Source organism: Schistocerca gregaria, chromosome 9 (assembly GCF_023897955.1).
Source record: "Schistocerca gregaria isolate iqSchGreg1 chromosome 9, iqSchGreg1.2, whole genome shotgun sequence".
Lineage (NCBI taxonomy): Eukaryota > Metazoa > Arthropoda > Insecta > Orthoptera > Acrididae > Schistocerca > Schistocerca gregaria.
The window spans coordinates 236,428,810-236,447,530 of NC_064928.1; the positions used below are offsets into that span (position 1 = coordinate 236,428,810).

Genomic DNA, 18,721 nt, shown 5'->3' on the forward strand with positions numbered 1-18,721 from the left:
TGTCGACATAGGTCTTTCAGTGCTCTGTCAAACTCTTCACGCAGTATCTTATCTCCAATTTCATCTTCATCTACATTCTCTTCCATTTCAAAAATATTGTCCTCAAGTACACTGCCCTTGTATAGACCCTCTATACACTACTTCCACGTTTCTGCTTACCCTTCTTTGCTTAGAACTGGATTTCCATCTGAGCTCTTGATATTCATACAAGTGGTTCTCTTATCTCCAAAGGTCTCTTTAATTTTCCTGTAGGCAGTATCTATCTTACCCCTAGTGAGATAAGCTTCTACATCCTTACATTTGTCCTCTAGCCATCCCTGCTTAGCCATTTTGCACTTCCTGTCGATCTCATTTTTGAGACGTTTGTATTCCTTTTTGCCTACTTCATTTACTGCATTTTTATATTTTCTCCTTTCATCAATTAAATTCAATATTTCTTTAGTTACCCAAGGATTTCTACTAGCCCTCGCCTTTTTACTTACTTGATCCTCCGCTGCCTTCACTACTACATCCCTCAGAGCTACCCATTTGTCTTCTACTGTATTTCTTTCCCCCATTCCTGTCAATTGTTCCCTTATGCTTTCCCTGGAACTCTGTACAACCTCTGGTTTAGTCTGTTTATCCAGGTCCCATCTCCTTAAATTCCCACCTTTTTGCAATTTCTTCAGTTTTAGTCTACAGTTGATAACCAATAGATTGTGGTCAGAGTCCCCATCTGCCCCTGGAAATGTCCTACAATTTAAAACCTGGTTCCTAAATCTCTGTCTTACCATTATATAATCTATCTGATACCTTTTAGTATCTCCAGGATTCTTTCATGTATACAACTTTTTTCAAAAGACAGTCAGCAAATACAATGGAAAAGATGTAAGCTGAGATGATGTGCTGTTCAACCTTCCATAATTGTGTTCTATGTTCTTTGTGATGTTAGATTAAAATGATCAGCACTTTATATTGTATAAATCTTTGCAGAATTATATTTATAAAGTATGTAGTAAGAAGCAGAAATTCACTTACATTTACACGCCTCGTGGCAAAAGCAAAGTCTCCCTTGATCTGAAAATCCAGAACATCCCGTATGACAATGCTGCTGTTATCATTTAAGAACAGGGACTTTGATGATATGACTGTGGACTCCCCGGACGGTTCCTGCCTCTCTACATACAGCAGTGGAGGATCGGCCCAAGGACCCGACCAGTAGAAGGTCCTCACTCGTTGCTGCACTTGAGTAAAACTAACTCCAAAATCTGCTGTCACCCACAGCTGGAAAAAAAAAAAACCATCATGCACATGAAAAAATCCTGAACATCAAAAACAGCATGAATTACACAGCTTTTGAAGTTTCTGCATAAAAATAAGGGTGAATAGTTTTCAATTGATTTATTACACTGTTATGTTGCAATTTATTTGAGTAGCGCAAAACTAATTTGAGTCAAGCCACTCAAAGAGCCCAACATACCACTCAAATTGCCACTTCAATGACAAACTGTTGAGTAAGATCTTAAATCTTAAAATACATGAAACTTTTCTCGGGTAAAACAAATAATCTGAAAAATTGAGGAAATTTCACAAAGAAACACACATTTAATGAGCATACTACAGTTTTTCACTCTGCACTATGAAGGAGGTTGCAAGATCGAGAGCTATGTGGAGGGAAGGAAGGAAGTGGGTGGTTTGCCTAACTGCTCCATTTTGGATGATGATGCTGATTATTATTGGTTTGTGGGGCACTCAACTGCACGGTTAACAGCGCCCGTACAAATTCCCAACCTTTGCTCAGCCAAATCTCACCACTTTCATGAATGATGATAAAATGATGAGGCCAACACAAACACCAAGTCATCTTGAGGCAGGTGAAAATCCCTGACCCCCTCAGGAATCTAACCCGGGATCCCGTGCAAGGGAAGCGAAACACGACCGTGAGACCAAGACTGCGGACACATTTTGGAGACGAAACCTTACCCAGTCTAAAGAGTCCATGCTTCTGCCACTACGGTGCATGTTCTCCTAAACATCATATATATATACTCTGTGTGATTGGTGAAAGCCAGGAGGTTTCCTTCTGACACTGGGTAAGATATGGCAGTGTGAAGGGCAAGTCGGTTAGTCTGAGCTGAGGCACGAGTGCAGGTCCTCGCCTGTATTCATGTGTGGTTCTCTTGATCAAAGAAAGTCTTTCTAATATAACTACATCTGGATGGGTAGGAGTTGCAGACTTCCTTTACGCTCTTAAACACACGGAGAAGAGCATCTTCCAAGGGGTGTAATGTGACTCAATATGGGCAGCCATTTGACGGGGCTGGGTCAATCCGTATGAAGTGGTTCAGTGATGGTTGCTTGACCATTTTTAAATATTTTAATTTTTTTTGTGTGTGATTGCCCTACATTTGAGAAGTTCAAATCAGTTTTCTACAATAATTTATCTTGCACCTTTACTGGATGTTGGCCATTTTTATTGTTGGCACATGGCGATTTTTCAATCTGGAGACATTAGCAAAAATTTGAATATCTCTGCACTGGGTTAAGTTACAACATTGCAATTGACATGATTGTTTTTAGAAAAGTGTCTTCTACAAATTGTGTATTACACAAAATTCTCGAAATTCAAAAATTACCAGTCAAAATGACCTCCAAAGTTTGGTATCCAAATTTTCAAAAATCCACTTTTTAGGCCCAAAAAGGAGTGATTTATGAGAAGCTATTTTTTTTCCATAGTTAGATATCATACACTACTAGCCTCATATAAAACAAGAACACTTACAAATGTTTCCTTAATTTTTTATGAATTTTTGAAATTTGAAAATTTTCTTTCTTTTTTTTTGTAAAGTTTGGAAATAGTTGTCTCAGGTGGGACTGAATATCAAAATGAGTTTTTCACAGTTTGTGCACCTATGTGATACCAACACACTGCAAAAATTTCAACATTGATATCTGACTGAACAAAGATATGAATTTTTAAAAGTGAGGAGATAATTCACATTACTCTACAACTGAGCTTATGGCTGTTGCCTATTTAAAAGGTTTATTGTTTCACTGTAATAAAATTTAATTGTGACATATATTTAGTTAACACTATCACCCAATACTCATTTAGTTTATTTATACACTCCTGGAAATTGAAATAAGAACACCGTGAATTCATTGTCCCAGGAAGGGGAAACTTTATTGACACATTACTGGGGTCAGATACATCACATGATCACACTGACAGAACCACAGGCACATAGACACAGGCAACAGAGCATGCACAATGTCGGCACTAGTACAGTGTATATCCATCTTTCGCAGCAATGCAGGCTGCTATTCTCCCATGGAGACGATCGTAGAGATGCTGGATGTAGTCCTGTGGAACAGCTTGCCATGCCATTTCCACCTGGCGCCTCAGTTGGACCAGCGTTCGTGCTGGACGTGCAGACCGCGTGGACGACGCTTCATCCAGTCCCAAACATGCTCAATGGGGGACAGATCCGGAGATCTTGCTGGCCAGGGTAGTTGACTTACACCTTTTAGAGCACGTTGGGTGGCACGGGATACATGCGGACGTGCATTGTCCTGTTGGAACAGCAAGTTCCCTTGCCGGTCTAGGAATGGTAGACCGATGGGTTCGATGACGGTTTGGGTGTACCATGCACTATTCAGTGTCCCCTCGACGATCACCAGAGGTGTACTGCCAGTGTAGGAGATCGCTCCCCACACCACGATGCCGGGTGTTGGCCCTGTGTGCCTCGGTCGTATGCAGTCCTGATTGTGGCGCTCACCTGCACGGCGACAAACACGCATACGACCATCACTGGCACCAAGGCAGAAGCGACTCTCATCGCTGAAGACGACACGTCTCCATTCGTCCCTCCATTCACGCCTGTCGCGACACCACTGGAGGCGGGCTGCACGATGTTGGGGCGTGAGCGGAAGACGGCCTAACGGTGTGTGGGACCGTATCCCAGCTTCATGGAGACGGTTGCGAATGGTCCTCGCGATACCCCAGGAGCAACAGTGTCCCTAATTTGCTGGGAAGTGGCGGTGTGGTCCCCTACGGCACTGCGTAGGATCCTACGGTCTTGGCGTGCATCCGTGTGTCGCTGCGGTCCGGTCCCAGGTTGACGGGCACGTGCACCTTCCGCCGACCACTGGCGACAACATCGATGTACTGTGGAGACCTCACGCCCCACGTGTTGAGCAATTCGGCGGTACGTCCACCCCGTGTCCCGCATGCCCATTTTACGCCCTCGCTCAAAGTCCGTCAACTGCACATACGGTTCACGTCCACGCTGTCGCGGTATGCTACCAGTGTTAAAGACTGCAATGGAGCTCCGTATGCCACGGCAAACTGGCTGACACTGACGGCGGTGGTGCACAAATGCTGCGCAGCTAGCGCCATTCGACGGCCAACACCGCGGTTCCTGGTGTGTCCGCTGTGCCGTGCGTGTGATCATTGCTTGTACAGCCCTCTCGCAGTGTCCGGAGCAAGTATGGTGGGTCTGACACACCGGTGTCAATGTGTTCTTTTTTCCATTTCCAGGAGTGTATTTAACACTGCAATATTAAACAATAGGAGCTTTCACTTTTGTTCTATGGTAATAAAAATGCCCATTTACGTTTAGGTTTACTGTCAATAAAGAAGTACATACTGCTGAGTGTGGCATTGTAGAAGTACATTACTGCTGGGTGTGGCATTGTAGAAGGGACATGGGGGATAGGCTACAACTCTGTGTCACTCACTCATGCTTGCCTTTCACGCCTTTCAATTCTCTTTCTGCACTCTGGTTTTTGTACAAACAGTATGTAACTTTTGTTCCCTGTGTTTTATCCCCGGTACCTTCAGAATTTCACAGGGTGTATACCAATGAACACTGTTATACGCTTTCTCTAATCTACAGATGCTATAAATGTAAGTTTGCCTCTTCCAAAGTCAGGCACAGGGTCAGTATTGTCTCACATGTTCCTACACTTCTCCAAATCACAAACTGTCCATCCTCACAGCTAGCTTCTACCTGCTAATTTCAATAGTATTCTTTATTATACCTGGACTGCACCTAGTCACAAATGCACCACTATAATTATTATTGTTGTTACTATGGTGCCCAGAGGTACAAGCCGCAACATGCATGACGGCTGTAATGTGCCTGTCAATGGAATGCAATGTTTCACACAGTCCATAGCAGCCACTTGGGATTTTCAAATATAGCCCCAAACTGCCGGGCGAGGTACTGATAGCTATGGACCACTGGGCAACTGGCCAGGCAACAGCAAACTGCAAAACTACACTTTCTCTCTTCTTGGAGAGTTGTTACTTAAGGAAAGCCAGGGATCATTGTGGATAGTTCCCGTCGACGACAGCTGGCCGATTTGTGAACCGAATGCCCGCAGTCCCTCGATTCTGCTCCTGTCGATGTGTCATCGGTGACAGAGTCTAACAATGAGCAGCAGGCTTCTGCATTGTAAAACAGCTCTCTCCAGGTACTGGTTATTTCAGTGTTTAGTTCCAGCTCTAGTGAGTTAATTGGAGCCAAATCCACAGAGCTGTATTTTGTTTAGAACCACAGAAGAGGCCGAGCTGATTTGTGACTATAATTGTGATGAACATTTTTTTGGGATTCTCTTTCATTTAGGAAAAAGGAAAAGACTTTTTTGCAGTTGTTAAGGTTCCTTTCTATACAAACATCATTCCTTGTAGCAGTACAAGTGTTTGGGAGAAGATGGTTGGGTACAGGAAGGGGGAAGGGCAGAAGAATTAAATTATATTATATTATATCCAAGCTTTCAGTCTGCACTGACATCACTGCTCAGTGGCTGGTGCTCTCGTGCAGTAATTCAATAGACTCTCAGAACTGTGAACCACAATTTATCAAATATGCTGGAGAAACACCTGGCACTACACCAGAATTTCTTACATCTAGCTATGAACTACAACTGTGCAAAAATGAGCAAAATCAGTGGTCCATTGAACATACACTTCCCTCATCACCTGTGTATCGACAGAAGAGTGTTGCTTACATGCCAATGTGACAATAGCTGAAAGGCCACCTTGGCAACAGACAGGCACTACTTGTATAGGAAGATAGTGAAAAGGCCCGAGAGCTCTATCTACACTCACTTTTTACACCACATAAACAAAAATTATAGAATGACACCTGCCTCAGTGGCAGAGTGCTGCTGTTACAAAACTTTACCAGACAGGAACTCAAATTTTAGCCTTTATCCTTCTGCATACAACATTCTTAGCAACTGAGGTATACTGATACGGTCTCATTGTGAAGACACTTAAATTGGTCAGTGCCTTTCTTGAATTGTTACAAGAAGAGTATTTCCCACCAAAACCAACCGCAACGATTTCAGTTGAGGCCTGTTGCAGTTATAATAATTCAGTGCGGTTCACAAAAAGTGAACTGTCCATTAATGACTGAAATAACAGAAGCTATGAGAGGACAAATAAACAAGATGTGCTTAGGATAAAAACTAACCGTGAACATTTACAATAAGAAGACTCTTTCAATCAATGAAAAAGTGGGACATTGCCAGACAGTAATCAACCCTGAAAACTTATCTCTGTACCTCATAACAACAGTGTTACTTAAGAGGACAGAACTTTTGGAACATATGATTCTCAGGAGGATAGTACAGCCCCTAAGAGGAGGAGACACTCAATACAGAAGACAACTGAATTGAAAAGTGTATCCTAGACAGAGACTTTCTCTGACACTGTCAGGAAAGACAGAGGACATTCTTCGGACACATCCTTAGAATGAACCGAGGGAGTTTGAGGAAGTTGATACATCAGATAATACAGTATCTTGTGAACAGGAGACCCAAAGTATGCTAGACCTGAGAGGTACAAAGGGGTCTGGAAGAAATATGAATAAAGGAAAAAGAGATTTCTAACAGGGTTACTTCCAAATTCAAGCTGCCGTGGTTTCCATGACAAAATTACACACAAGGCAAAAGCATTGTGGAAGAAGAGTGAAGGAAGTTGCAAAGTATGAGAATGAAAGAATATTGGATAAGGACAAAGACCAGCAGAAATAAAAGATAACTGAATTAACATGGTCTCAGATAGTCAAAACGAAAAGAAGTAGTAGATTACTTCGGTCAGAAAAGTTTCATGATGTGAAGTAAATTTCTTGCCAATGAAATTTTCACACTATTTAATCATTTTACATGAAAGACTGTAAAGGAAAGTTTAGCTTTCACTATATCGGTTGAGCAATAGCACACTCCTCAATGTACTAGTCATCATATACTTTGCTGTGGTCTGCGCATTAACAAAAGACTGGGCAAGAATGGTACCTATCATTTACGAGCACACATTTAGCACTAGAGTTTATGCAAATATTTATAGAAACTCAAAGCATTCCAGCAAAAAAATTCATTACAACATATTAACAACAATCTGTAACCAATATTTAGTACCCCAGAAAACAAACAGAGCTGCAATGACAATATACTCACCCCACGATCTTGATGTTCTCTGTCAAGAATCAAAAATACCCGGGGATCAGAGTCACTGAAGAGAACGTCAGATGGTGTGAATGATATATTAGTATAGGACACACGTATGCTGTGTCCATCGTTTAAAGTTGAGTACACCAGTCTGTTAGCAAGGTCCGTGAATACAGTCTGTAAAAGAAGTATCAAATACAGTGTATTGTAAGTATTCTAACACACAAAAATTAAAACTTGGTGATAGCCTCAACCCCCAGACACATTTTCTGCGATGATAAGTTTTTGCACTGTGCACCTGGAATCAGCCCGAACAAATACTGCTTATCAAGTCTGTCACGGGACACCCAGTGTTGATAGAAAGCATCTGTTTATTTCTCATTACAAAATTATTTTTAATGCGGATATTTACGTGCCCTTTTGATACAGCAGACCCAAATTAGTCTAGTGCATTACCAGGGTCAGTACAACACTTCAGCAGCGACCAGTATGCCACCCTTCCCTGCACTGACTGCTACTGAGATGCAGCAGCATCATTCAGTTTTGTTGGAGTACTGGCTATCAGTATCACACAAGACTAATTTGGTACTGCTCCATCAAAGGAGCACATAAAATTCCACTTCACAAATAATTTTAATTGCAATAGGAAATGAACCAATGCTTTGCACTGACACATGGCATTATCTGTCTGGGCCAGTTCCATCTACATACTGCAAAAATGAAATTCCAAGTATCTGTCAGTACCCCAGAGAGATGCAACTGATGACTCTTAGGAGAGAGATCTGGCATACGTGACTGTAGTGTTGCATGTTTTAACTACAAGGAGAAAACAGCAAGTGCCAGAAACTTTGCTCAGTGGAAGAGGCAGCAAAATAAGCAAACATGTCTCAGCTTCATAGCAGATACTCAACCGTTTGTGAGAAAACAAGTGTCAAAGTTTTCGACACAATTTAGACACCTTTTAGTGCACAAGCAGCTCAGTCCAGCTAAATATTTACCACATTGGCAATAATTTTGCAGCAAATCACGCATAACACACCAGTTTTCCAAAAACTGGCACTCACTATTGATTATGAATCGAGACAATACAGGAATTTTACAGAGAACAATTTCAAATAATTTTTTCTGTTCAATAATTTCTTTTTCTTTCTTTTTGATTTATTTACTGCACATACACTTACTTGATGAATAAGGCCAACATTATACCAAAATACATTGAAAAACATTTGTGTAGTAATCTTTTACAGACATGGGCAGATAAATAAATAAATAAATAAATAAATAAATAAATAGAAACAATAATCAGGTTTCAAAGGTGGGACACAAAACTGAGATGCTTCAATGCCAGTCATTACGCCACTAGTTAAGGTGAGCGAATCTCACACTAGTAGGTATCTAAATTACATCTAAAACTTCTATGTTCATTTTTTTAGAAACAGCCGAACATCTACAGGTAAGGCAAGACTTTTTCACTCATGCTGGCTCCTCTTCCACTGAGTGAAGTTTACAGGAAATCTGATTATGCCACTAGCCGTGTTCTCCTTGTGGACAATGCTGGTACTACTCTTCATTTGTCATGGGAACACAATAGGTGCTGTTTAACAGCCGGCTGGAAGCTATCAGACAGAGAGCAACAAGGAAGAGGATATTTTCGTAGCAGTAGGATGAATTTACTGGGTGAAATCCTGGTATAAACATAGCCACAGAGTGCACATCTTATTCAAGAAACTGTAGCCATAATCCCACAAGTTCACAAGATAGTTTTGTGCACATGATATACATCAAAATTACAACACAAAGTAATGTAAGATGTATATAATCCCTGAAACTAAGTGAATTGTCATCACTGTTTGAACTGTTGGGCAACTATGGATTAGTTTTTTCTCATATTACATTCAATGCCTTAGCTCACACCACCACCCTTGTCGCCTTTCAATGTGATCTAGACCTACAATTATGGTAAAAATTAATCCTGTGATCACAGCCTTCATTTCAAAATACTGATAAAGATAAAAACAGTGGCAATTGAAGCAACCACTGAAAACCATAAACTGCCAAAGGTTGTTAAATTTAGTGGGAAAAGTTGAAGTTCCACTTTCAGATTTATGTTTCATTAGTGGCCAGTTCTGACCCTTGGTCATTCTCATTTGCAGCTGTAATATCGAATGTCAAATAACCAATTTTTTTTAAAAAATAAGTTACATTGCTATGACACGCAATTTACAAATGCTGTTGTTAGTATTTCCATATATGTCAGCTATGCAAGTAAATGTTGCCTGTTCATGTGGAAACAAATTCCTGTTACAAGGTAACCATATAACATATTAGAAAACTTTTTTATTTTACTGATGTGTGCTACTATCTGCATTTAAAAAAAGCTCGCAGATGAAAACTAGCAGGTAATCCAAAATGTATGTTGACGTAAAAGTTGAGTTCATTCCAAGAGATTACTCAGCATACAGAGGATTTGATTTTCCAGAAGATACATTAAGGCTTTAGAAGCAAATATGAGGAAACTAATCACTGAAGGATGAATAGTTTTTCAATTTATGTATTCAAAATACATCTCCTCTTTTTGCCTACCATTGGTTGCCAACAATCATCCTCACACTGGCAACACAGGACTGTCATGCTGTGAACTAGTGTACTGCACATGGAAAGTTAGTACTATCACTTTTCTATTCTTTAGGCCACACAGATTTATTTATATATATTTCAGAAACAGATATTTATCTACTTACATACGAAACAAAATGTGGGTGATTGTAAAATTTGTCCAAGGTTGGATACACTATCCTTCCGGCATCAACACGAAACTTCTCTGTCTCGTTCACGAAACTGTCTCCGTAATCATACGAAATATATACTGAAGAAGGTCGGGCCCTCGTGTACAGTCCAGGTGGGTCCTTGGCCAAACAAATGATGACATCCGACCCTTCGCCAGCCCAGTGGACCATCAGCTGCCCGTGACTATCATTTAGCTCCACAACCTGCAACATAAATTTCAATGCGTATTTATGTGACTGGTCAGAAATAAACACAATACAATGAACCAACTCATTATTGCCAGTATCTTAAGTATTAAAGTAAGGTGACTTAAAAACGATACAAAAATCACAAAATCTGTCTTTTTGAAAGGGAAAAAAATTACGGTTTGGTGAAAAATTGTAAATATTAGAGAGTTTTAAGCTGCTTTAAAATGAAACTGTGTTTAATTTCTTAAAGTCACAAATGCAGATGAGACAAAATAAAAACAGTTTATAACTTTTTGAACTGAAATTCTTAAATATGACACACACTGAAAGGTCTCAGGTCTTAAAAATGATATAGAGAACACACAAAATGATATGTACGTATAGCTGAGGTTTTTCTGCGGGGGGTATTTCTGTGGTATTTACGGCATGAAACTTAAGTCAGAGTGAACTACAGAAAATTATTTATTTGTTTTTCCTATTTTAATATATTATAGTGTCAATCAGAAATGGGTAGGAACTGTTTTCAATTATACATAATACATTGACACTAACAAAAAACTAAGAGATACACAGAAGAGAAGTACTGTGTTTTTTTATTAATCTCAACAGAACTATTAAAGACAAAGTAGATGTCTCATTAGATGTTTCCCACTTCCTTACTAGGTATTTCTCACTCCAGTAGCAACAAGAGGAATTGGCAATTTCCATATCACATCACTTTTATTAGTAAGAGAAATTTCTTTTACATTCAATGTGAGAACTACTTTGACCTTGTCCACAAGACCTTAGAACCATAACTTGTAGGTTATTTCCAGTGATTTACTCTTTCTTCCTCTACATTTAGCCAAGATATGGTCTCCTCCATCTACGTGTGTCAGATCTGTCTTTTAAAATAGGATCTAGTGTGGATTCTCCCAAGGGATCAACATGATACACGGTGTCACTCTTTGAAGAGATATCAGAACCAGTCTCCTCAGTTTCCTTACTTTTTCTGTACTTGTCATAGCATTGATCACAGGTATAGCTTTCTGATTCTTCTGCTCTTGGCCTACACTTTTTTTTATTTGGGGGGGGGGGGGGGGGGGGGGGCTTTTCTTTCTTTGCAATGATTTTACTAGCAGAGATGTCTTTTGTTGCTGGCATATGGGAAGGGCGGCAACCAGCAGTACACTACTTTGTTGCTGGATGCTGACCTGTAGGTGACAGTGTATTACTTGTAGGGATCTAGTGTATCATATTTTGGAAAGGCGCATACCATATTTAAGGATCATTGTGTATTTAACGAACTTGATAAGTACACACTTCATATTTTCTTAAATGTGGTGAATGTTCTAGAACCGCACACACTTTAATTTCTGGTCTGAAAGTGCCGTCTGTCAGAGTTACTTTTACCACCAAAGTGAAGTTTTCAACTTAAGAACAAATAATGACTAACCATTCCTAAACAATGGCAAAACAACTAACAGACTGCATGTGAAATTTTTTTGTAAAGTTTCACATGTTTCAATATTAGGATACCTTGCCCCCAAACAGACTCTCCACATAGAAGGGAAATAAAACTGCTAGCAATCACAGACGTAGGGCAAATGTAAAGAGGTACCTTGAACAGAATGACCTACTCCATGCCACCCAGCACAGATTCCAAAGATATCGATCACTTGAACCGCAGCTTGCACTTTTCTACGGTGACGTACTGAAAACTGCGGATCGAGGCAGTCAAGTAGAAACAGTATTCCTCAATCTTCGAGAAGCATTTGACCTGGTATTACATCTACACTCATTATCAAAAATATAACTGTATGGGGGTATCAAGTGAAACTTATAACTCGGTTGAGGATATTTTGGTAGGGAGGTTGCAGCACTTTACCATATCCTGGATGGAGATTCATCAACACATCAACAGCTACAGATGTAACTTCAGGTGTGACCCAGGGAATTGTGTTGGGACCCTTGCTGTTCATGTTGCATGTTAATAACCTTGTGAACACTATTAACAGCAACCTCAAGACTCTTCACAGATGATGCAGTTATCCAAAATGAAGCACTGCCTGAAAGAAAGACATCAACTACCAAGAATTCCCACTTAATTTAGTTTCAATAGTTTTGTTTTATCCTGATAATTATCTTTTGAACAAATGTTACAATCCACGAAAAAGATGTGACTTAAAAAGTGTATATCCCATCTTGACACATTTATTTGTATTGCTGTGCAGCTGTAAAAGAATCAAGTAAAGATGAGCAAATGCCAGAAATGTTCTATGGACAAGAAAGAGCTCCACATTAGCTTTGACAGATTTGCTTCTGTATGGATGCCACTAGGAAGTTCTTTGGCAATGCTGTAGAATAATTTTGATAAGAAATATTGCACACTCGTCATTCCTTATCTACAATATGGTGTCATATTCCATTAACAAATGAACATCACCACGAGCTGCCTTCTAACTCCAGGGATCACGAACATACGTGAGGAGTATTTCAAGAAAATGGATCTCAGAGTGTGCTTGGAACCTAAACCAAGAACATTAAGAAAATTAATATCCAACAATTTATTTTATTATTTGATACTTAATCTTCAGATATATTTAATATACAAGACTTGGTATGTCATCATTGTGTTATGAAAGGGCACACTGTTTTCTACTGCTAGGCAAACACAAACACAACAATACTTATGCTGTTGGAGATGATATCTACAGTGAAGTTATCAAGCAGTTGAAAACTGTCTCCGGTCACGATGCCAGCAATCGTAAAGTACCTAAAGATAAGTACCACGTGCATGTCAGTTTACCTCAAGATTTAAGCAATAGAGTCAAATAGTGGATCATGTACAAAACACCAAGAAAGAGATATTATCTGAAAATGAGCTATTAAACTATGGACAGCATCATATGATGAAACTTTATTTTATACAGCCACATGGTAGGTCTAATTTCAAAATGTGTACTTTGAACTAAATCAAAATTTCACTGTCAGCTTGTAGACAGTCTCATTGTTTGGTCATAAATGAAGAAAATCTGTTCGAACTAATGCAAAATCTCATTAGTTCACACAAGAACATAAAAGTTGCCGTCTACCATTCTGATAAAGCAAAATCAGGAAGTAACATGGGGGACTTCCCTCTGCAGGATGAAAACTTTCATATGCTTGTATACAAACACCAACAGGTGGCACCACTTAGACAGCAGACTACTATGCTCATCATCCAATTCTGCAACAAAGTATCTAATGCTGGAGAGGGAGGAAGAGGCAGCAGAAGACATGAAGTGTCTTAACTTGTTTGTAGAGAAAAAAAATTAAAATATTGCCAGGACTACAGCCTAACACAACAAAGATAAAATTCTATTCCAGTAAAAAAAAAGTAGGATGCAGTGGGCTTTCCGAAGGACCCACTAGGATCCAGGATAACTGGGAGCTACAGGAGCAGCTAAAAGTGTACACCACAGTCCAACAGCTAAATGCAGTTGCACAGGATGGCCAGGTACTTGGGAATATTTTAGACAGTCGGTTAAAAACAATTTTAATGACAAAGGTACCAGCCACATCTTTCGAACACTTTCTCAACATGAGTTCCCACAGTGGCATACGTGCCTGGTGCTGGCAAAAGCCTTAATGGCTGAAAGCTACGAGTATGTGAATCTTTTTATTGTGCCTATCTCGACTCGGCATCTTCACTATATGGCGAGTGGCAACATTCCTTCTCTGTTATTGTTAATATCGCACCACCTTTTCCACACCTTGCTGAGAAAACTAGCTACACGCATCACCCGGATGACCAATAGGAAGCACAGGAGACAAGTCGTGTGTGAGGCTGTCCGACACTCTCTCTTACTCTAGTCTTCAGCAGAGTGGACAGCTTCTATTGTCTACTTATGGCCCTCCTCACCAGCCACACAAATGCGAGACGGTACCTCTCACATTTCCTTTTTCTTTTACTTTCATCACACTGTGCTTAGACTGGCAGTTGACCTTTCCTCCCACAACAGGTGAGCTCTTCTGCACACCACAATTACAGAATATATTAAAGGTTCAATAAATTCCACTCCATGCCGCCACCTTTCCGATGCCTCCCTGCCCCTTTCTGCCCGGGCTCCTCTTCTATACCTGCACACAATATCATATCTCTTAGTCGCATGTGAAATGCACACAAAGTGCTCACCTCAGCCAGCCAGACAAATCAGAAGCAGCAGTGCATGCCATTAACAAAGGACACACACTGAAAGGAAGATGAGGGTTTACATAACATACACACTGAGGTCATTAGCAACTGCACACGAGTTCTGACTGGAGAAAAATGCAGAAGGTAATTGGTTGTGTATTTTTCAGGGGAACCATTCGAGATCTTGCCTCTAGTGAGCTATGGAAGCTACAAAAAACCTAAATCTGGGTGACCAAATGGTGATTTGAACCATCATTCTACCGATTGTTTGGCCAATATCTTATCATTGCACCACCTCACTTGGTTACCGAACAGACAATGGTACTGTAAATAACAATGTATTTTGGGAATCTGAAATCAAAGACGCAGAGGAAATAAATGTAGGCTGTGAAGTTATATGCTGTATGTAGGACACACAAATTATATACTGTGAGTGATCTGGCTATGTTGTGTTGTTTTGCTTATGTCGACCAGTTTGTTCATTCCGTCCAGGTGGTCAGTGCAAGTCGCAGCTCCATACAGCCATCACGATATTTGAGAGCACTATCAGTTAAGCTGTGTTTTTGTTGTGTGTTACGAGAATGGAACAGCAGAATTTAGAGCAACATTATTCTATCAAGTTTTGTGTTAAACCTGGATAATCTGCAAGTGTTACTTTTGAAAAGTTGAAACAGGACTATAGGGAACATCATTGCCACAAGCTTTTCACTGGCCCAAATTATTTTTGGAAGGCCGAGATCACACTGAATTGATGAACCTTGCTCAGACAGACCTTCAACTTCAAAAACCAATGAAAACATTGAATGTGTGCATGCTCTTGTGATGTCAGACCCAAGTTTAACAGTGAGGATGATGGGTGACCCATTAAAATGATGATGTGTGACCCATTAAACACTTTCACCATACATCAACTTTTGATTGAAGACTTGCATATGTGAAATGTTTGTGTCAACTGGCTGCTACATCATTACAATGGCCCATGTCACACGGGTACTCCCATCAAGGAATTTTTGACCTCAAAAGGCATTCCCGTTGCTCTATAACCTGACCAGAGTCCTTGTGACTTTTTCCTTTTCCCAAAATTGGAAAAATGTCTTAAAATGATGTCTACTTGGGACTCTAGAAAACATTCAACAGAATGCAACTGACATGTTAATGGCCCTACCAGTTGAAGCCTTTCAGCACTGCTACCAAGATGGAACAATGACACTGCCAATGAATAGCTGCCGAAGGGACTACTTTCAACGGGACAATATTGTTGTCTAAATAAATAATAAAGCATTGGTAAACAAAAAAGTCAGTCTTATTACACTTCTCAAACATCTTGTATGCATCCAGAATGAGATTTGCACTCTGCAGCGGAGTGTACATTGATATGAAACTTCCTAGCAGGTTAAAACTGTGTGCCCGACCGAGACTCGAACTCGGGACCTTTGCCTTTCACGGGCAAGTGCTCTACCAACTGAGTTACCCAAGCACGACACACACACACTCCGCTGCAGAGCGAATATCTCGTTCTGGAAACATCCCCCACGCTGTGGCTAAGCCATGTCTCCGCATTATCCTTTCTTCCAGGAGTGCAAGTTCTGCAAGGTTCGCAGGAGAGTTTCTGTGATGTTTGGAAAGTAGGAGACAAGGTACTGGCGGAAGTAAAGCCGTGAGGACGGGGCGTGAGTCGTGTTTGGGTAGCTCAGTTGGTAGAGCACTTCCCCGCGAAAGGCAAGGGTCCCGAGTTCGAGTCTCGGTCGGGCACACAATTTTAATCTGCCAGGAAGTTTCATCTTGTATGTAGATGCAGCCTGAATTTCTCCCACAGTAGAGTGATGAAATTGAGCCAACAGAAATTTTACTTCACTCTTCTCTTTATTGCGATGACACTGTTTTCATTAGACTTTCATCACTCTCCTGTAAGAAATGTCAGTGTTTTTGGCGTGTACGTACATTTTGTCAAAGTTATTAACATTTAACAAACAATGGAAAGTCAGGATTAAATAACAACACTATTATGGAAAGGACAGATTGCTACTGTACAGAGGAATTTTGGGTCGCAGACAGACGCAACGAATAGACTGTTACACATCTAAGCTCTTGGCCAGAAGGTCACACACACACACACACACACACACACACACACACACACACACACACACCATTTCACAATACTGTTATTAACATTTGCATGTGAAACAATAGTAACAAAAGCTATAAAACACTAAAATTACATTTGACACTACCTGAGAGCGCCTGATGTCAGCTACAAAACCAGTATATTTGTTGCAGTACAGAACAGTGAATGGTGGCAAAGCAAAGTGACTGAACTTTGCTGTGCTGAACTGAACAATGCATAGAGAATTGCTTGAATTTGTTGTGCAATAACAATTTATCTAGTATAGTCGAACTAATGCAATGCACAATAGCTCTGGGTTATATTAGTTGTCATTGGAGAATGCTCTGCCAAGACAGTTTTTTTTATATCATTTATACCACTGTGTACATTATCCTGTGTTAGCCACCATGCAAAGTAAATATTGTGTCTTCTTTGAATAAATTAGCAGTGGTTGGCTACATTAATATCCTGATGGATCGTTTACTTTCCCTTTTATTTATAGCCATTCTTATGTTTAATGCTTCCTTAGGCCTCCCAGATAATTTTTCTGGGGGCACAATGCAATAGTTCACAACCAAATCCCTATGGCAGGAAGTATGCCGCTATATTTATTTGTGGTTATGAATTTGCCCTTTGGTGGACCGGTAGCAGCAAATTATTTTAATTGGTGAATGCTTTTTACACCAAACTGGTAAATAGTTACCAACCCCTGCTATTTTGGAACTGGTTAGTCTCATACAGGGTTAATCAGCTATAGTCTGTCACATTGACAAGTGGTAATTTGGCAAGAATCCACCAATTTTATAGCAGTCACTGCAAGGCATAATGTGGTACACACTTCACTCAACATTCAGTTCCCAACTACCGCATTCTCTACTGATGGTCAGTGGGACCCTCGTCTCCCAAATATGCCTGACTGATCAGCCTAATGCTGCTTCGGGACTGGCGGCATGGTGTCCATATACCAGAAATGATAATTTCCAACATATCCCAGCACTCTTTTTGTTGTGCCCATCTGTGGCTCAACATCTCCACTATATGGTGTGTTGTTGTTGTTGTTGTTGTTACAGTCTTCAGTCCTATGACTGGTTTGATGCAGCTCTCCATGCTACTCTATCCTGTGCAAGCTCCTTCATCTCCCAGTACCTACTGCAACCTACATCCTTCTGAATCTGCTTAGTGTATTCATCTCTTGGTCTCCCCTACAATTTTTACCTTCCACGCTGCCCTCTAATACTAAATTGGTGATCCCTTGATGCCTCAGAACATGTCCTACCAACCGATCCCTTCTTCTGGCCAAGTTGTGCCACAAACTTCTCTTCTCTCCAATCCTATTCAATACTTCCTCATTAGTTATGTGATCTACCCATCCAATCTTCAGTATTCTTCTGTAGGACCACATTTCGAAATCTTCTATTCTCTTCTTGTCCAAACTATTTATCGTCCATGTTTCACTTCCATACATGGCTACACTCCATACAAATACTTTCAGAAATGACTTCCTGACACTTAAATCTATACTCGATGTTAAAAAATGTCTCTTCTTCAGAAACGCTTTCCTTGCCATTGCCAGTCTACATTTTATATCCTCTCTACTTCGACCATCACCAGTTTTTTTGCTCCCCAAATAGCAAAACTCCTTTACTACTTTAAGTGTCTCATTTCCTAATCTAATTCCCTCAGCATCACCAGACTTAATTTGACTACATTCCATTATCCTCGTTTTGCTTTTGTTGATGTTCATCTTATATCCTCCTTTCAAGACATTATCCATTCCGTTCAACTGCTCTTCCAAGTGTGTATCTTTTTCATTTATCATTACCTTCTCCTGGATAGTCCATTGTTTGATTATCAGGAAATTAGTTTTCTATCTTATTCTGATCTTGCATAATTTGAAGTTCATCAGCAATTGACTTAACATCCAAGAGTATCACTAAAGATTAAGTGTGCAGAAAAGAAAGAATCAGAAATCCCAATCTTTTAAAACTTGATAAAATGCTTGAACTTCCAGCCATGTCAAGTGGTTAAGAACCCACTAGAGAGCTC

At 40.2% G+C, this 18,721-nt stretch overlaps 1 protein-coding gene across 1 annotated transcript in view; it reads right to left on the minus strand.

Moving 5' to 3' along the window:
- LOC126292248 (sortilin-related receptor-like) overlaps positions 1-18,721 on the minus strand; it is a 177,653-nt gene that overhangs the window by 147,093 nt on the left and 11,839 nt on the right. Inside the window, exons 2-4 of the mRNA XM_049986146.1 lie at positions 10,179-10,427; positions 7,447-7,614; positions 1,018-1,263 (exon numbers count right to left, since the gene is read on the minus strand). Coding sequence (XP_049842103.1) covers positions 1,018-1,263; positions 7,447-7,614; positions 10,179-10,427 — 663 coding nt within the window. The remainder of the gene's footprint in view (positions 1-1,017; positions 1,264-7,446; positions 7,615-10,178; positions 10,428-18,721) is intronic.